At 35.4% G+C, this 21,314-nt stretch overlaps 1 protein-coding gene across 5 annotated transcripts in view; it reads right to left on the bottom strand.

Moving 5' to 3' along the window:
* Nucleotides 1-21,314, bottom strand: part of UGGT1 (UDP-glucose glycoprotein glucosyltransferase 1) — a 111,350-nt gene that overhangs the window by 75,374 nt on the left and 14,662 nt on the right. For all 5 annotated transcript variants that reach the window (XM_004457806.5, XM_071216499.1, XM_071216498.1 and 2 more), the window contains 8 exons: nt 19,217-19,347; nt 14,525-14,637; nt 12,262-12,436; nt 11,093-11,189; nt 9,521-9,599; nt 7,586-7,686; nt 6,763-6,862; nt 5,196-5,256 (listed from right to left, as the gene is read on the bottom strand). In XM_004457806.5, the coding sequence (XP_004457863.1) occupies nt 5,196-5,256; nt 6,763-6,862; nt 7,586-7,686; nt 9,521-9,599; nt 11,093-11,189; nt 12,262-12,436; nt 14,525-14,637; nt 19,217-19,347 (857 nt within the window). The remainder of the gene's footprint in view (nt 1-5,195; nt 5,257-6,762; nt 6,863-7,585; nt 7,687-9,520; nt 9,600-11,092; nt 11,190-12,261; nt 12,437-14,524; nt 14,638-19,216; nt 19,348-21,314) is intronic.

Below are 21,314 nucleotides of genomic sequence, written 5' to 3'. Positions count from 1 at the left end.
GATAAGACAAGTGAAATCATCCTGTCTGAAGAGCAGAAAAAGGGAAAAATGAAGAACCGTGAACAGAGCCTAAGGAACCTGAGGGACACCATCAAGGGTACCAACAGACACATTGTGAAAGTTCCAGAGCAAGGAGGAAGAGGTATATTCAAAGAAACTATGGCAGAAAACTTCCCAAACTTAACAAAAGATATAAACATACACATCCAAGACACTCGATGAACACACCAAACGGGATGAACCCAAAAAGACCCACACTGCGCTGTGCTTGATAATCAGACTGTCCAATGCCAAAGACAGGGAATTCTTGAAAGTCACAAGAGAAGCAACATGTCACATACAAGGGAGCCCCAATAAGATTACATGTCAGTTTATCATTGGAAACCAAGAGGCAAGAAGGCAGTGGGAACACATATTTAAAGGACTGAAAACAAAAAACTGCCAACCAAGAATTCTGTATCTAGCAAAACTGTCTTTCAAAAATGAAGGAGGAATTAAGACATTCCCAGATAAACAAAAGCTGAAGGATTTTATCATGACTAGACCAGTCCTACAGAAATGCTAAAGGAGATTCTGCTGCTTTAAAGGAAAGAAAACTTGACAATTAGCTGAAGCTACATGAAAAAATTTAGACCTCCAGTAAAGAAAATGACACTGGTAAATATAAATACCATTACTACTGCACTTTTTATTTCTAACTCTGCTTTTTTACTTTCTAGCATCTAAAAGGCAAATGTCTAAGATGTAATGATAAATCAATGGTTTTGGACTTATAATGTACAATTATGTAATTTGTGACATGAATTATACAAAGATGGGGGGAGGGGAGTAAGAACATAGTTTATACATGCCACAGAAGGTATTAAATTGATTATCAAACCATGAGATTATTACAGATTTAGGATGTTAGATTTAAGTCCCATGATAACCACAAAGGAAATATCAGAAAATACGTAAACTCCTAGAGACAGAAAGTAGAGTACAGATTACCATGGGGAGGGGCAGGGACAGTGGAGAATTAATGCAAAATCAGTGTAGGGTTCCTGTTTGGGATGAAAGGAAAGTTCTAGTAATAGATAGTGCTGGCAACACTGTTAATGTGATTAATCCCACTAAATGGTATGCCCGGGAAGAGTTAAGATTTGAGATTTATTTTGTATGTATGTTTGTACAGTTAAAAAAAGAAAGGAAAAAAGGAAGAGAAACTAAAGAGATAATGACAAATAAATGCAATACATGATACTGGATGAATCTAAGAAATGAGAAAAGTCTCATAAGAAAAAAATACAGACTTTAAGCTTTATAACAATATTAAATTTCTTCAATTTGATAGCTGCACTTGAGATTACAAAAGTGAATAGAAACATTCATAGAAAATATACATGGAAGTACAACATGTGCAACCTGCTCTTAAATGGAAGGAAGGAAGGAAAGGCAAAGGTGGGAAAATGTTAAAATTGGTGGATCTGGGTATCTGGGGGTTGGGGTTATGTGTGAGTTCTTTGCATGGAATTTGTATTATTTCTGCAACTCTTTTCTAAGTTTGATATTATTTCAAAATAAAAATAAAAAATAAAAAATAAAAAAAGTCTCACACTTTGGAAGTGGATGTAGCCCAGTGGTTGAGGTCCCAGGTTCAAGCCCCAGTACCTCCTAAAAATAAAAAAAATCTTTAAAAAAGAGCCACACCTCCCTGAACCCTTCAATCTAAGGCTCATCCAGACACTGAGAAGCTTGCTGAGGACAGGTCTGCAAGTGGCCTGGTTTCCACAGCACCCTTCGCCCACTGCTCGGTGATGGTGGGCAGCCCTGGTACACGGTGTGACTGGGTAGCCCCTGCACCCCGAGGCATGCCTGCCTCACCGAGCACTACTCTGACTATACATCGTATCTTCTGTTGCATTATATCCTCCTAGTTGATTCCTCTTTCTCTCCAGGGAAACTGGTGCTGTTATTCACAACTTCCACACCTCGGGGAGCTAATCCTCACAGCACAGAAGGGAAGAAATTAATCAGATACCAGGGTCAGAACTTAATTCCTTAGCAATGCAGGGCTGGGGGAAGGACAGGGACTGCTGAGCTCCACTCACTCCCCAGTAGTTGTGGACCAAGGGAAATAAACCTTACGGTCTAAAACAGCATGGGGAAAACAACACCATGGCAAAGTCATGGCTTATGCCTTCTTGGTCTATCAGGACTAAGTGAGGAGCAAGACAAGTGGATAATGGAGAGTTGCAGCAACTGAGAACTGGAATTTCCCACATGAGAATAAAAGAATTCCAAGTCCACTCATGCACTCCTAGGGCTGAATGTATAGCACCCATTGATTATAAGGAAGACAGGATCTGAGTTGGAAAACATAATTCATATCTATTTTCAGACCTGAATGCTGCTAACAGATGGGTGTACTTTGTGAAAACTGAGCACACAATATAGTTAAGATTTCTGCACTTTCCTTTAATGTATCTGATACTTTCATTTTACATTAGAAAAAATTTAAAATCCAGGAAGTACCAATATAGCCTTCATAATTTACTGTTTTGTCTTCGTTTTAAGCTCCTTGTGGGGAAGGGACTAAAAGTATGGTAATGTTTGATATTGTTATTCTGGGAATGAATGAATGAATGAATAAAACTTTCAATTAAGTTTTTCAATTTAGTAAATATTTGAGAAACACTTGGCTTATTTATTCCTCAGATCTATTTGATTAGTATTTTATACATGAAGATTAAGGATATCTGGGGTGAAGTCAGAGGATTCAGTACAAGCATTTAATTTCTTTCCCTCCTTAAACAGCATTAAAAGGTTAGTAAGGGGACTTTTTAAACCTATAAATCCACAAGGACAAAGTGAACAGGAAAGCAAAAAAAGCAACAAATTTTGGAAACTGGAGAGCAGACAGGTGAATAATAACCATCTCAGCAGTCCTAAGAAAGATGAGTACTAGGCCACTAGCAGGAAACCGACAAGAAACTAAAGTCTGCCTCTGGAGCACCACAAAAGGCTCAGGACCTGGCAGCACCAGGGACACATGGATAAGGGGTGGACATGAGATGAAAACAAGAGCCCAGCTCAAAGTCTATTTAAGATACCAGAGCCCCAGGTCCCCTGCCAGTTCACACAGCCAGTGATTCTACCACCCCACTCAAACGCCACTCCAGAAAATCTGGAGTCTCGTTCTCTGGAAGGAGTGAAACAGAGACTCTGTAGACCATGGGCAGTCAAGAACAATTAAGGACAGGTATTCCACAGTGGAACTACAGGGAAGAGGGGGAAGCTAAAAAACAAAAAGGAAGGAAAAAGAGAGGGGGAAGCTACTAAATGTTCCTCCCTACAGGTCTTCTGCAACTCTTCATGCAGACTTCACCCTCCAGGCAGAAGATGAAAAGGTCCATTTCTGGGGACTCTGACAGCCCAAGAGGAAAGACAAGGACGCTCTCCAATGGGGTTCACCAGGAAACGGCCATACCTGGACACCCTATAAACAAAAGCCTCATCCTTAGAGCTTCCAGCCAACTTTTCAGTTCCTCGCTCTTCAATATGAGCAGCAAATCAAGGATTACAAGACACCTAAGAAAAGTCTCTGACAGTACAGACAAGAGACCAAGACAAACAAAAAGGCAACTTACGAGGAAACAAACTTTGCAGAGAGAAAAAAGCATACATGCACCATTGACATCTGAAGAGAGAAAGAAGAACACCATAAAAGGAAGAACTGGACTACAACAAAATCCCTTGAAAATTACAAATCTGACAATCAAAGGAAAAAACTCAAAAAAGGAAGGGGAAATTCTTCCTGGAAAGTAAGTCAAAAAGACAAAATAATTAAGAAAACAGGAGAGAAAAGACTTTTAAATATTAGAGGTATAGGACAAACTACTCAAGGAAGCACAACATTTAAAATAGAAAGATTTCTAGGAAAAGAGAAAAGAGAAACAAGAGGAAAACATTCAAAACAGAGATACGATTTTCCAGATTTAAAGGACCCACCAATTACCCAACAGTACAGAGGTTCTCAAAAAAAAGGAAGCAATTTTGTTAAACCACAACACAGCAAAATTTCAGATTCCTAGCATGAAAGATAAGAACATAGAAGATTCAAGAAAGAAAAAAAAAAATCTCATACAAAGACTTCAGGGTTACCAATAGCCACAATGGAAGCCAAAATTCCAAGTAGCAACAACGCCTCCACACTTCTAAATGACTTCCCATCTAGAATTCGATACCCAGCCAAGTTATCAACCAAATTATACTTTCAGGGCCTCAAATTTACCTCCAGACAACTGTTCCAATGAAGCCTCAAGATGATGTACTGCACCAAAATGAATGAGTAAGCCAAAAATTAAGAAGACACAGGATCCAGGAAATTGGGGAGCTGACACAGGAGGCTAAAGGAATGTCCCACAAACTCTAATACGGACTGATAGAAACAGAGTACCCAGTTCACATAAGAGCAGAGCAGGGGGTAACAGACTCCCTGACGCATCTGAATATTTTGAGAGATATTCTGATAATTAAAGGAAAGTTTTAGATTGGATTTCTTGTAAATACATAGACAAAGAAGCAAACAGAAACAAATAAGATAATTATTAACTTCAGGAAAGCAAAGAGCTGAACAGAAAAGGAAAGTAGAGTATTCTACATCTTTAGCTATAAACAGTTTTATAGTCATAATAATGTAATATTTATCTACATCCAAAATCACAGCATAAAAATATCAGGAAGACAGAGAGATGAGAAAAGTGCCAATATGGAGTAGTGGTAAGATGTTTGGTGTGAAGTGGTAAAAGAAGTTAAATCTTATCTTCCAAACAGAAGGCCAATATGTAAGACCTAAAACTGAAAAGCAAAGCAATAATTTAAGCATGTTAGAGTCTGGAGATAAATACTGAAAGAATCAGCTAAGAGTTAAAAGTGGATGTCTCTGAGAAAGGGGAAACCGTAGGCATAATACATTAGAGGACTGGAATGCTGTTTTTCTAAACAACCTGGCCAGCACCATTTGACTCTATAAACTATATTCATATTCAACCTCTGATAAAAACTAAAAATATAAAAGACTACAGAAATAAATCAAAACATCACCATGTTTAATAAGAGCAACATTATTACATATCACTGGTATAACTCAAGTTTACTTATCTTTAAAGGTATAATATAAAACAGAAAGGTCAGTGTTTTCCATTGGTTATTACCTTCTGATTCTCTTCCACTTCACTTCTAAGTTCTGAACTCACAGCTGTTTTTGTTATTGCTCTAAGGAAATAAAAATATTATCAGTATTATCAGTGCATGGGTTAACATTTGTTATAAATACCTTCAATCGACCTACAATTAAGTGTTAAACAACACATCGTTCAATAAATTATAAAATATTAACTTGAGAAAACTTAAATATATATATATTTTTTTAAAGATTTATTTATTTATTTAATTCCCCCTCTCCCCCGGTTGTTTGTTCTCTGTGTCTATTTGCTGTGTCTTGTTTCTTTTGTCCGCTTCTGTTGTCATCAGCGGCATGGGAAGTGTGGGCGGCGCCATTCCTGGGCAGGCTGCACTTTCTTTCGCACTGGGCGGCTCTCCTTACTGGGCGCACTCCTTGCACGTGGGGCTCCCCTACGCGGGGGACACCCTTGTGTGGCAGGGCATTCCTTGCACGCATCAGCACTGCACATGGGCCAGCTCCACACGGGTCAAGGAGGCCCGGGGTTTGAACCGCGGACCTCCCATGTGGTAGACGGACGCCCTAACCACTGGGCCAAGTCTGTTTCCCTTAAATATTTATAATCAATAAATATATTTCTCCCCTCTCAGATGTACATATTTTTTCATTATTGCAAGACATAATAAAGAAAAGTGCCAGTAATAGCAGCATTTTAAGCAAGTGCATTTGCTTCCAAGTTCTTAGTTTAATATAGGAAACCCTATTTCTGTGAATGATCTCTAGTGCACACAGGCTAAATGACAATTTTAAATAAACTAGGCAACATCCTATTCAAGTTCTTATGGTGGAGGTAGAATTCTCCATGGATATAAGCATAGTAGACTAAAGGAGAATTTACCATATGATTTACATAGCCTATCAAGGAATTATTTTCCAAGACTAATAAGTAACCAAACAAATTTACATAAAAACAGCTCACATTAGAAATCAAAACACTTTATTCAGTGACTCAAGAAAAAGGCCGGCAACCATTTAAGTATAAAAACTTGGCTTTTAAAACAATTTTGCATTCAACTTATGAGATACAGGAAAACATAAAATTGGAAACGTCAGGAAACCTGTATTCAGAATCTTATTCTGTCACTATGAACAAATTACTAAGCCTCTATGACTCGTAGTTTCATCCTCAAGATTAAATAAGAAGATATTTATGAAAGCCTTCATGAAGGAAAACACTGGGGTCCATGTCAGACTCTAGATTAATTACACTGACACATGGTATATTTTCTTAAAAACTCATCCAGTCCTGAAAGGGAGGTATTATTATCCCCATTATACTGCTGAAGAAAGTGAGGTAAAGAGAGGTCATTTATTTGCAAAGGTCACACAGGAGCAAGGGCAGTTTCACAAACCTAAATGCATCATTCTCTTAGGGCTCTGCCTTCTCAGTACTCAGTTGTGGTAGTGGCAGCAGTAACACAGAACTTCAATTGCCTAAGCATTTTCAGATTTTCGTTTCCTCATTCTACATGTAAAGACGAAGATAAGGGGGTATTATATTAAGGAGAAGAACACCTCAGAGCCTTACTCTGTATTACCTAGCTTTAGTAGGAAAATTCTGACTAAGATCCTTCATAACCACCAAAGCCAAACCAACGGGAGCAGCCAAGATTCGGGCAGCAGTTTGGAAACTTAGATCTGCAACAAAGTCAAACAGAAATTAGTTTTACTCTAATGCATGAGAGGAAGGAAAACAACACACACACATTAACTTCCCACTACTTCCTTGGTAATTAAGAATACCTTAGAATACAACTATTAGAGAGGGTGACCTTGGTTTAATACCAGTTTTTATTCACTGTGTTGATCCTTAATGTTTATTGTAGCAGCTCTTTGATGTACCTGCTTAAAACACCAGGCACAAACTAACACTTTCAGCCCAGGCTAAATTAAGCTCAGTTTCTTTTCCCTCTTCTAAGTTTACACAAAATACGGCATTAAGACTTTTAGTAAAACAATGTTGGAAGAAAAAAAAAAACCTGGATAAATCATTCTTCGAATCAGAAATGCACAAATACACATCTGCCATATACATGCCTTTCACATTCTACGAAAATACATTTTAATAAAGGTATACATACAGGAACATCCTGACTAAAACAAAGATGCCTCTAATATTATCAGCTTATGTAAATGGTCACACACACAAAGGTCTGGCATTGTTTATATGTACCTTTATCTGTCTACAAAAGAACCCCCCTTCCTTTCTTCTATGATTAATCGTAATTAATCACTCTACATTTAAAACCTGTGATAACCCTCAGAATCATGTGAGTACACATAGTTAAATGCAATTCTTCATTTCTTTAAGACCACAAAATTAAGCCACCAGGAGGCCAATAATTTCTCTGCCTTTATTACCTTGCAACTGCCAGACTTTTAAAGGTGCCATTTCATTGGTGCTCTCGATGAGATGCTTCCTGAGTTCTTTCAACTGTTCTTGCAGGTCAGGGTGCAGGTCTCTGAAAGAAACATAAAATCAAGACCTTTTCATGTGTCTTTCCTTCTGCAGAGCACACTTAGATAGAAGTCGGCTCTAACTTTATCTTTAAGTTTATCTTAACCCTAGGAAAAATGTTTCAATATAAGAAAAAAGTTAAAGTATAAAAAAACCATAAAATTTATAGATTAAAAAATGAATCACTGAAATAATAAATCCCTATGGTGGGGAGTGGAAATGGGACTGAGAGTGGAGAACAAAGTAGTGTAGTGTTTTACTGCCTCTTTGGTTTAAGTAAAAGAAGTCTTCACACAAGTATGAGAGCGACAATCAATTCTGGGTAGTGGGTACATGGGTATAAGTCACATTATTCTCTACACTTTAATGAAGCTTTTCAATTTCTCACAATGAAATTAGAAAATATACTGTTATAATCCTAAAATGGATTTCTTTCAGTGTACATACTCAAAAATCCTTTAGTTACATTAGTGTCAATTCAGGCTAACCAAGGTTCCTGGGTTTGGTTTGGTTTTGATTTATCTTGAAATACAGCATACTCCATTTAAATCTAGAAAAACAGTTTATCAGAGGCAGAGATATGTCTTTGCAGATCAAGACAGACAGATGACTGGTAGGTTAGTTCAGTGCTTCTAAATACCAGAAACTTAAAATTTCTTAAATGGCAACATGAAGAAAGTAAAATACTTCACCTTCACACAAACTCATTTCCCATCAGTTACTACAAAACCTGTCTGCATGATAAATATATCCAAAAATGGTCCAGTTACTTTGGACAGCTAAATAACAATTTTCAATGTCCTAACAGGGTAAACACCTTCAGTATTCTGCATATCTTTATGTTACAAACGCATAAAATTACAATCCTATCCAAAAAAAATTAAATTAAATTAAAAAACACGGATATGAAAAGAGATTCTGGAAACCAGGGCCAAATAAAAATGAAACCTGATTACATACCAATGAAGCCCAAACTGATGTCAATCAAAAAGAAATAACTACACAAGATGAACTCAAAATGCCCACAATCAACCAGTATGGACTAAATCATCTCTGGTAGGCTTAGTCTGGGTAAGTAATTTCACTCTGCTAAACACTAAGGCTAAAGAATAAGAAACACAACCTAGCAATCTTTCTGTATAATTCTTTCCTTTCAAAAAAGAAAATAAAGAACACTGTCGATATCCTGATTAGAATTTCCAGATAACTCAGAATTCAAGGCTCTGAAAACTTATCAACCCATGACGAAATAAATGCAAATTTTGAAATAGCCGCTAAAAAGCATTTCTGATATAAAATTCTAAGATGCTTTCATAAAGTGGTTATGGAATTATACTTCTCAAAAAAAATTCTTTGTCCTTTTTTGCATAAAGCAAATTCTAATAAAATGTACTTCAATTTAACACATACAAAATCTGCTATGCCTCCTCTGCATTTTTTCAGATTAGGGTTAGCAAAAGTAAAGAGCCATGGCCTCTCTAATTCAAAATACATTTGATCTTCTTAGGGAAAAAATTAAGTGAAACAATTCAATTTCTCCAATTATATCAATCAAAAAACGGCATGTAGCTTTGTGACATCAACAAAGAAACCCAGAAAAGGACACACTTTAAGCCATAGGCAGGCAGCAATAATACTGTCTGAGATATTATGCTTCAAAATGACAAGAAATCATGAACTGAACCATAAATTAAGTGGTAATCTCTTCCTTTTAGGTTAATATAGTCTTGTTAGATCTGTAAGTCAGACAGTGATGAGAAAGTTGAACCTTACAGAGCAAGGAAACCTAAAGGTTTCAAGAGAAGAAGGGTGCTTCCCCAAACAAAGAGAATATACACCTTAATTTTCCAAAGAGGAATCCTTGAACTTCATCGATAGGATCATTTTCACCAATCACTGTGGTATTCACCTCAGTCCCTATAAAAGCAAAGCAAATACATATGTAGTCACTCAGATTAGAAATAAAAAGGTAACTTAAAAACTTTTTTTAAATCCATGGAACTGTTCTATGAACTAGAACAAATGTATGTCACGGTTACAAGGTGGTAAAAATATGATGATACATGGGAAAAATACAATTAACGTAACTTATGGATTATAGCTAACAGCAATATTGTAACATTCTTGCATCAACGTCAAAGAAGGTAATGTAGCCACGTTAAGGGTCAATAATAGCAGGGCATGGGATTTTTTCTTCTGACTAAGGAAAACATTCAAAAATTTACTACGGCAATGACTACACAGCACTGATGAAAATGAGATCCACTGAGTTTACAATTTGGATAGAATATACAAGGCTTGGGAACCCATGTGGTGGATGATGCACTGTGGTTAACATTACAAATATGAGAACCTTCCCTCATGAACTATAACAAATGTACAATCTAATACATGGCGTTAATAACAGGGGGTGCATGCAAAAAATGTATCAAAAGTAATATATTTATCATAGTTAATGGTAACAGTTTGATCCTGTTCTTTCATAACCTGTAATAAATGCTAAGCAACAATGTAAGGTGTTAGTGGAGGGGTGATGTGGAAATACTGCACATTATGCATGACTGTTTTATAAGCTCACAACTTCTCTAATAAAAAATATATACATATTAAAAAGTCCATGGAACTCCACAGTGAACCCTAAGTTAAACCATGGACTACAATTAATAGTACAATTACAATAATGTGCTTTCATCAATTGTAAAAAATGCTCCACACCAATGTAAGGTGTTAATAATAGGGTAGTACATGGGAATGCTGTCTTTTATACATGATTGTTTCATAAACTCACAATTTATCTAATAAAGAAAAAAACACAAATAATAAAAATAGAAAAGGTAATTAAAATCATAAAGCTTGAATATTAAAAAATTAAAATACCAGAAATTAAAAATAATTTAAAATGTTAAGTAATCCAATTAACATTTTGCAGTTCTTTAAGCAAACAGAACAAATGTACTTAATATTTCCTATTTTCCTGGAAAAATAAGAATTTACTTTATTCTTAAACTTTGGAAAATTTTACTTGTTAAAAATTTCAGAATTAGTGGCTTTAAAAATGATGAACAGTGGATTTTTTACTGTCAAAATTCCAAAGAATTTGCCCACAATAATGACTGCAAATCATGGATTGAACTTTTCTGTGCCGGAATCTGTGCTAAATTCATTATATATTCATCTTATTTATTCCTCACAAAAACTTTAAGAAGCACATATCATAACCTGCATTTTACAGAGGAAAAAAATCAGACCTACAAAATTCCCTTAAGGTCACCCAACTGAGATGTAAGAGAACAGGATTCAAACACAGGACAACTACTCTCCTAAATCTATTCTTTTTCATTATGGAAACAAATCCCTCTGCAACATGTTTAAAGCAAAGAAAACACATTGGTCTTATTTTACAAATTCACCTTTCACCTGAGTATCATCCTTGGCCTTGTACTCAGTGCTCTTAATGGCCAATTCCACACCATAGCCGGAGAGGTAAACAGGCTCTTTCCTGGGATTCTGCAAGTAGAGCAAGCATTCCACCATCATTATCCAGCTCTTTAAAATGGCAACATGTACACGGATGCCACCATTTTAATAATACATCTAGAAGCCAGCATCTAGGATTACAGACTCAAAACAGTAAATGTGTGGCCAGGACAACTCACCAAAAGAATGTTTTAAGTCCAAAACCTGGCAAAATACCAACAGTAACAAAGGACTTACCTACCACCTAAATAGTAATTCTATTTTCTTAAAAAAATCAATTTAAAGTTTATATGTTTCTCTCTATATAAAATTCTAGCTATGGGAATAAAGTCTTTACCCCACGTAGTCTGCCACAGCTGTGGGAACAGGAATTCTAAGATAGGGGGCAAAATAAGATGGACAAACAGTTGAAAGGGACAAGTTCCCAAGCCATGTGAAGAAATGAAAAGAGAAAAAGAAGTTTCAGAACCTACAGAGGAGAGATTGAAAACTGGAGAGGTTTTCATAAGTGCTTTGATGGGCCTAGTGTCAAACTGAACTTTGAGATATCCAATTCTGCTGGTACAAATTTTTATTTTAATTTCTAAATTTTACTTGCATATTTACTAAGCTCTTTACAACAAAGAAACACTAACGGCTAAAAATCTTTATGTGCAAATAGTTTGAATGCTAAATGGTATACATGGTCCAAAATGCTTTATTTTAAACCTATTCTGCCTGATTTCACCTTCTTAGAAATCCTCTCCCCTCCAACAAATGGAAAGGTGTTAAAAAAAGGAACAATGAATAAGCTGAATTTAAGAATCAGTTCCAGCTTGATGACCATATTAAATTTTAAAAATATTGCTTATATGGTTCATTTTGAAATAAAATGTTAATTTTATTAAACTACTCTTAGCATAATTGTTTTACAATTATTCAGGAAGACAAGCAAAGCACCTCCAATGTGCAAATAATATATTCAGTGAAAGTACTGTTACTTCTCAAAAAGTAGTTCAAATAATTAAATTATTTCTTAAATGGGGAAATTATTAGTTTATGTCCTAAGGTCATGCTATGCAAATTAATTTTCAAAACAATTATAAAATAAGTTAATACTTACAGATATATAATGCCTGAAGACATAATTGATTTTGCCTGAATTGCTTTTTGATATAAGTTGGCGGTGGAAATCAGAAAATTCTTTAGAGCCAATCTCAGAGTAGAAAATCACCAGTGGGCTTTCAGGACTGGTAGAGGGATATCTGTGATCTCCTTTGAATAACAGTGGTTTGGGTCTAAAAATAAATATTGAAACCTTAAAATGTTACACTTAAAATTTTTTTAAATAATTTAAAACTGCAAAATGTAAACCACAGATATGATAATTTAAGTAAAGTTTGTAAGTATCTTAATGTAAGTAGTGCTAGTCAAAGTTTTCAGTTATTTACAATAACTGTCAGGTATAAGTCTAATTTGGCAATGATTAAAAATAAAGCATATTACATAAATACTAAGTATAAAATGAGGACTCAGATTAATAATTGTTACCAATTACTAGAGAGGGGAAAAGAAGTACACATCCAATTCTCACAGTATTAAAGCTTTCGTATATTATTCTATTACATAAATAGAACATAAGTATCCTTTACCTGAAAAGAACATATGTATAAATCATGTGAAAAGCAGAAGATGACTTTAAGTGTATTCTTTACCAATTACAGTAAGTCTCCCTTCCTCTACCATTTTTACTAATATGGCTGTCCTGGTATTTAAAATTTAAGTTTTCCTTATAAACTGTAAAAACTTATGGAGCAGATGAAGCTCAGTGATTGAGTACCTGCTTCCCATGTATGAAGTCCTGGGTTCAATTCCTGGTACTTCCGGAAAATAAATAAATAAAAATAAATTAAAAATTAAAAATTTCTCAAAGGGAGATTGAGAGGTAAAGAATTTTCTTGTTTGTTTCTTGTTTATTATTATTATTAAAATGAAAATGCTCTAATAACGATTGACGTGATGAATGCACAACTGTGTGATTATATAATACCATTATTGTACACTTTGGATGAATTGTATGCTTTATTAGTATGTATCAATAAAACTGATTTGTTAAAAAAAAAAAACAGACATTTCTCAAAGGATGGCATCAATAAACTAATGGAGCTTAATGCATAAACTTTATGATCTACCAGTCTCTCTTACAATAAACTGTTCAAGAGATAGTAAAGACATATGAATAAGGATATCTGTTCACTCTAGCCTTGTTGCAATAAAAAATAAATAAATTTTTAAAAAGGAAAAAACTTTTAAAACAGTAACCAAAGAAAAAAGTATGGGCCACTTTTACACAGGTCATTATGGAAGTGTAAAAATAATGAAGTACACCCACATGTACTACATGGAAAGATACCTCCTTTAAAAATAAGCTTTCTACGGGTATAAATTGGTAACCATTGGAAAAAATCTAAAAGGAATATGAGAAACCATTAACAGTAGTTACCACATCGCAAAATGGACACAATCTTCCTTTTTCTAATGAACTTCTACATTACTGTTGTAACAAATTAAGCCAAGTGTAAATTTTTTTAAAGAATTAAAGAGCAATCAATTTTGCTGCCCCCAGAGAGCGCCACTTTACCATGCAGAATTGTGAAATGCTCGTGCCTCGACCCTCAGTCAGCTGCAGTGTGCACTGAGTGTTTCTGGCTGTCCCCCTGACAAGAAGCACTGACGGCATTTGTGGACAGAGTCCACGTGCTGGGCAGATAGTCTTGCTAAGAAGCACTACATGACCCCAAATGCCACCAACACTTTTGATACAGCACAGCAATGCTGCAGAGAGCCCTGCTAATTACAACAGCATTAGAGGAAGTGGCAAAAGTGGTATCTACAGTATTTGTCTAAGGTAAGAAGCCCACCCTAAAAGCAAAAAGGCAAGCCCACTAATTAGCAATTTAATATTCAAATTAAGCATGCAATTATCTTTTAAATAGTGACCTTTATCTGAAATTAGTAATACCCTGAGATACCATCACTATCTCAAGACACTGGTTTTAATACACACAGTACTGTTTACTAAATTGATGACCAAGTCTGCATTATCTTGCAGAGCCAGCCATTACTAAGTAATAACAGTGTGATTAAGCACTCTCATCATCTCCGTTTTAAATTAAATAAGAGAAGAAAGGTTGAATAATTTGCCCAACTTCATAATAATATTTTAAGTGATGGAGCTAGGATTCAAATCTAGTCAGTCTGGTTCCAAACTCCATATTCTTACTATACTTACAGAATATGAAACAGAAGTAAAATGAGAAGGTGCACCGTATATAAAAGAACGTGTAATGAAATGCTTGATATTTCTTTAAAGAAACACACTCTACCTTTCAGACGCTGTTAGTACAAGTGTCTCAAGGGTATCAAAATCACAAGTCTTCTTCCCATGCACTGAAAAAAACGAATTACACCCTTCTGGTGGAGGTTCATCAGCTGCTATCTGTCATGTAGGATAAAACACATTTTTAAAATAATTCCTAACAATAAAATGATGCCAATAAGAGCAAAAATTAACATCTACTGAATACTCATTATGTCCCAGACAAGTAAAAGCTTTACAGCTCAGTGCTTTACTTACATTACTTATTTGGTTCCCCCCAATACTCCCGCAGGAGGTAGGTGCTATATTATTTCCCAAAGAACATTAACATTTCCTCTCAGAAGATAACTAAAGATATCCAGGGAATACAGAACGCAACTTTATTAAAAACTAGTCTTACAAACACCAGTTTTAAGTGCCAAAATTTAACTACACTGTCCTGACTAAATTTAACTATGCTATCCTAATTTAACATAGTTACAATTTAATGTGAAGTTCCTCACCGAAATAAGAATTACAAAGGCTCTTAAAAAATTACTGTACCCCCAAAAATGAAATGTACAAAAAATATATATATATTATATATATTAATTATATTATATATATATATATATATATATATATAAGGAGCACAGTCAGACATTCAAGGGAAAGGCAGAAGGAAATGCGAGTTTATGTTTAAAATGAAATGCACTAACAGCAAAGCATAAGTCAATCTGCAACTTGAACGAAAAGCACCTTGCAAAGTGTGAGTATAATGAAATGGGAAAAGGAAAGTATATAATAACAAGCATTGGTATCTGCACTGGCATCATTTATACAAAATGTACTAATATTAAAGTGTCCTTTTGTACAGATGTAAAATCAATGAAACCATGTCAGAAATGTATACCAAGATGACAGATCAAAAATGTAAACCACTATTTCAAAATTGTTAAAAAGTTTTAAGATAATGATGCAAGCCATGAAGAAAAACCTAATTCAAGAATTAGTAGAACTCAGAAATAAGGTGACATAACTCAAGAAAGAATTAGAAATAAAAGAAAAATAATTTTAGGAATGATGGGTAAACTGGGAGGAACACAAGAATAAATAAATGCAAATAATGCCTTAAGAAAAGTAGATGAAAAGGAAATAAACTTTAAAAAATAAAAATAACAGAAAGGAGAGATAAAATGGATTCAAGAAAAATGACAGAGGAGCAGATGTAGCTCAAGTGGTTGAGTGCCTGCCTCCCATGTACAAGGTCCCGGGTTCAATCCCTCAGCCTCCTAAAAAGAAAACAAATGAAAAAACAAACTCTCATTGGGAAGCAGATGTAGCTCAGTGGTTGAGCACCTGCTTCCCATGTACGAGGTCCTGGGTTCAATGCCTGGTACCTCCTTAAAAAAAGAAAAAAGGACAAAATTTGAAGCTAGGCAAAGAAGATTCAACATATACATGACATGAATCCCTGAAGCAGAGAAACAAAATAGGACAGAAAAAATTACAATTTAAGGAAAAATTATTTGAAACTCTACATTAAAAGAACATATTATCCTGAGAATATTGAGCCAGAGCAATCACCACTTAGTTTTTTCCAGTAAAATTATCACTTTAAAGAAAAATATCCTTTGGGTATCTAGCCAAAACCAACAGGTGACTTTTAAGGAAAGAAAATTCGATTCTCATCACACTTTCTGTAGGAAGGCTTTATGCCAAAATAAAATGGAGTAGCATGCTTAAGATAGTCAATGAAAGAAAATACAAATCAAGAATTTCATATCCAGACATTCAAGCCTGAAGAGTAAAGAGAATAACAGGCAAAAACTGAGGAAATCTTATTTCCATGAGCCTTCTTGAGGAAACTACCAGTGAGCAAGAGTCAGAGGCCCAAATGACTAAAGACATTTGAAAAAAGGACTGGTGGTGAGCATTAAAGATATAATTATTCATAGCTGTAAGACTAAGGGTTAAAGGTTAAAGCAGCTATGCTCTGACTACAGAGAATAGTCTCACTTATAACAAGGTGAGGGGTGGAGAGCAACAGGCCAAAAGAAAAGTTTTTAACTGTTTTCAGTAAATACAACTGGTGACAAAAGTATGACTATTGTTATTAAAACAACTCTGTCTATACCACAGGATAAAACAAATCACAAGAAAGGCTAATTCTATCATCCCTTGTATCCCTGAGAACTGGGATTTTCTGTATGGAAGAAGAAAAGAGAGTTGTAACAAAGTAGTCCTGAATCTAAATAATAGCATGAACTCAGAAAGTATTTTATCTTTAAATATAAATATGTATATGTAGTTATTTCCGATCTCAGCACACCTTGAAGACCTAGGAACAACGAACAACCCAAAAGCAACAAATAACCCTAGTGCTTAGATTATATTTTTGAAATACCATTCCCAACCACACCAAAACCATTTTTAAGACCCTCTTAGAGAAAACACTGATTCCAAATCTAGGACCAGAGATGTATAAGATGGGTCTGAAATCTCATATCATACCAGAGAGCAAGGAAGCAAAGACTAGTAGAGTTGCACCAAAAGAACACAGGATTCATACCTACTAGAATGGCTACTATAAAAAAATTTAATAATAAAAAAATAACAACAATAATAAGTGTTGGAGAAGATATGGAGAAATAGGAACACTCCTTCATTGTTGGTGGGAACGTAAAATGGTGCAGGCGCTATAGAAGACAGTGTGGCAGTTCCTCAGAAAGTTAAATATAGAATTACCATAAGACCTGGCAATCACACTTTTAGGCATGAATTGAAAGCAGGAACTTGAACAGACATTTGCACGCTGATGTTCACAGAGAAATTATTCACAATTTTCCAAGTGTCCCATAGCAGATGAAAAAATAAAATATATTTATTTATAATAAAACATTATTCAGTCATAAAAAGGAATGAAGTCTTCATACACGTGACATGGATGGACCTTGAAGACACCCTCTTGAGTCAAATAGGCCAGGCACAGAAAAGACAAAGAGTGTTTGATTTCACTGATATGAAATAATTGGCATAAGCAGTCATAATGTTAGAAACTAGAACACAAGTTATCAGGGGACAGGGTAGGGGAAGGGCATACGGAGTTAATGCCTAATTTGTACAGTTTCTGTATGGGACAAAGGAAAAGTTTTGGTAATGGATGGTGGTGATGGTAGCACAATTTTGTGAACGCAATCAACACCACTGAATTGTATATATGTTACCAGAATAAAAATTTAACAAACTGCAGATCTGTATGACAGAGAGTAAACCCAATGTAAACTATGGACTACAGTCAATAGGATAAGAATAGTAATATTCTTTCAATTGTAATAAAGATACCACACAAATGCAAAGGGTTAACAATAGGGAAAATTGTGCGTGTGAGTGGGGGTATATGGGGACTCTGTACTTTCTGCATGATTTTTCTGTAAACCTACAACTCCTATAAGAAAGAAGGGAGAGAGGATGGGAAGGAAGGGAATTCAAGAGTCAGTGTGAAAAGGGCCCCACTCGTCAAAGATGAAACAATTTGTGCCTCAGGAAGAAAAGAACTACAATGGATCAAAACTCATCAAACGCATTTAAATTTTAAGTTCAAGATACCAAAAAAAAACAATAAACAAAAGAACTCAGTGGTCAAAGAAAAGGATGCTAGTGAATAAAACTCATTTCAAAATCTGGTAAATGAAAGGAAAGACATCGAGCATGGATTCTGCTCCCCTATGCAAGCAGTAGCAGTGAACAAGGCCAAATGAGGGCTATGTGCCTCTTAATATCCATGTTCCTATAACAAATGAAAAAGAAATGACCAAAGGAGAAGATCCTCATTTCACAACCCTCAGTGAATTAAGAGATTAAGCATGGAGAAGTAATGGCTGCTAAATCATAAAAAGAAACGAAATATTGGGTGCTTCCTGATGAAGAACAGTTCACTACCTATAGACTTTATAGACTTGATCAAGGGATGAAACTCAATTATGATCAAGCCTCTGAATCTAGGTGCAATTTGCAGGAAACAGAGGACAAAGGATTATGTTAACTGCCTCATGAGTATGTGATCAACAAAACATAAGACTGTGTTTTCAATAGGAAAAGGGATGGAGGAAGAATCTGTAAATTAAAAGAAATTACCCAAATTATCAAATTTTTTAAAATTGGGCAAGATTAAACTCTGTGTAAAGAAATGCAGGAAACTGAGGGGATATTTTTGGGACTTAGAGTTGTCCTAAATGATACTGCAGGGTCAGATGCTGGACATTATATATCCTGCCATAACCCAGTGAATGTACAGGGGGAGAGTGTGAATTTTCAGATTCATCAAATACGAACTCTCACAGTAGAGAAAAATGGTGAAAAAGAAAAAGGAAATGCAGGAAGTGATTCCAACAGAATTGTGGAGAAAGTCTTTAAGGAGAGCAAAAGGTGGGTGTGACAGCCAGGGCACGTGGAGGGCTCCCAGGAGGCCTGGCTAAGTGTCATTTCTTAACCTGAGCAAAAGTTATAATTCAATATACTACATATCTGTTACATATTTTATTTTATAATAATAATGGTTTTTAAGTTAACATTTATTTTATATCAAATCATAAATCCTAGAAAATTTCAGGTAAAAAAGTTAGCTCTGTATAATATAGGACAGGACAACTGCTGTCTAGCCAATCATCATGCCATACAATCATTGCAAAATACTGTCATCTATAGGCACTGAACTCACCTGCTGGAAGGCTTGAATTGTAGCTGAGTAGGAACGAAGAGACAGACAAAATTTCAACAAATTCTGCTGTAGAGGTGACAGAAACTGAAATGCAGCTTCCAATATTTTGTGATAATAGGAATAATCAGTATCTGTCAAGAAAAAATGAATGGAAAAAACTGTTTATGATTAGAAATATCCAAATTAAAATCATAATGTATAAAGCTGTATGTTACAAAAGGTACAGGACTACAAATATTGCCAATATACTATATTGAACTTCAAGGTGAACTATTTGTTGGTTAATTGCTTAAAATTCCCGTGAGTATACAGTATATCTGGCCTCTTCCTCTCTTCCCTTTGTTCACACGAATCCCTCTCCCTGAGTTGCTATTTCCCACTGGCGAACGCCTACTCCCTCCTCAAGAAGCAGTGTAACTACCTACTCCAAGTTGTCGCTCCTTCTCCAACTCCATGCCTCACTGGACTAAGTGTGTCTTCTCTGTTCTCGAAACACTCACCTCTTCCACTCATCTTAACACATCCGGCACTAAATTTTTATTCACTATCACTCTCCCCCAACCAGCCTTTGTATCCCCACAGGCAGAGACTAGAACTTACTTACCTACCTTTATATCATCAATGCCTTGCCCATACTATAAACCCAAATAACACAACTAAGCAGGACAAGGGAGCACACAGGTATTAAAGGATCAGAAGAATTTAAAGTTTTGGAAGAGGCACTTAGCAAAATGTTCCCATGAGATGATTTGAAAGAAAAAAAATATATACACTAACATGAAAAGATCCCCAAGTTATAATGTTAAATGAAAATCGCAAGGTACAAAACAATGTATATAGTAGGCTATGTTTTTCACTGCAAGAAGAAATAGTAAGAATATATGTATTTGTTCATTTAAAAAATTAAAAGTTAAACAAGAAATTAATTTAAATGGTTATGAAAAGCAGGGAAAAACAGAAGGAACTGGGGTGGGGAGGGAACAAGATTTCTCTGTGTATTGCCACTTACATAGCTTTGAATTCTGAATCACATTCTGAATTTATTCCAAAAGATTACATTTTAAATTTTAAGGAAAAAAAATTAGCATTTTTAAAAGCAGAATATAAAAAGATCCAAACTGCACTGGTATTTTCTAAATAAAAGGGAGACAAGAAAGAAATATCTCAAAATGTTGCCACACTGTTAATGGTGTTTCACTGGGTGGCAGGGTTAGGAATAATATCTCAAATAAGTACAATGTTTAACATACTTTCATGAACATTTTCAAGAATATAAATACTCACATAACTTTAACAAATAATACATATCATTTAATATTGAAAAATATTTAAATGGCAGACTTCAAATTTCATTAGAAAACTTACTTTGATAAATTTGTTCTATAAAGTCTTAAGCTGAAAATAAAATGCTCTTTTGATAATTTAAACAAATCCAGCTGGCATTACATAACTAAAACCTAGAGATGATTGTTCAAAATCTTAATGTACTTACATCACAAAAAAAATTCAGACTGGGCTTTCTAAATAGGTATTATCTGATAAAAACTGAAGTTAAAAATCAGTTCAGTTAAATATTAACATCAGTCACACAAACACTGAACATTTCCGTATTCAATACGGGCTCATTCACTTTAGGTTGCGTAAAATAAGGTTTTGGCTAGTGTATGCCAATAGAAAATGTTTGCAAAAGGGCATTAGAGGGAAGCAGACTTGGCCCAATGGATAGGGCATCCGCCTACCACATGGGAGAAATATCTCCTTGACCCGTGTGGAGCTGGCCCATGCGCAGTGCTGATGCGCGCGAGGAGTGCCCTGCCACGCAGGGGTGTCCCCGCATAGGGGAGCCCCACGCGCAGGGAGTGCGCCCTGTAAGGAGAGCCGCCCAGCGCAAGAGAAAAGTGCAGCCTGCCCAGGAATGGCGCCGCACATACAGAAAGCAAGATGACGCAACAAAAAAGAAAACACAGATTCCTGGTGCCCCTGATAAGGATAGATGCGATCACAGAAGAACACACAGCGAATGGACACAGAGAGCAGACAATTGAGGGTGGAATAAATGAAAAATTAATTAATTAATTTTTTTGAAAAAAAAGGGCAT

The sequence above is a fragment of the Dasypus novemcinctus genome, chromosome 7 (genome assembly GCF_030445035.2).
Source record: "Dasypus novemcinctus isolate mDasNov1 chromosome 7, mDasNov1.1.hap2, whole genome shotgun sequence".
In the NCBI taxonomy this organism is placed as follows: Eukaryota; Metazoa; Chordata; class Mammalia; order Cingulata; family Dasypodidae; genus Dasypus; species Dasypus novemcinctus.
Note: the sequence above shows the minus strand (reverse complement) of the source record. Positions and strands in the feature narration are given on the sequence as shown.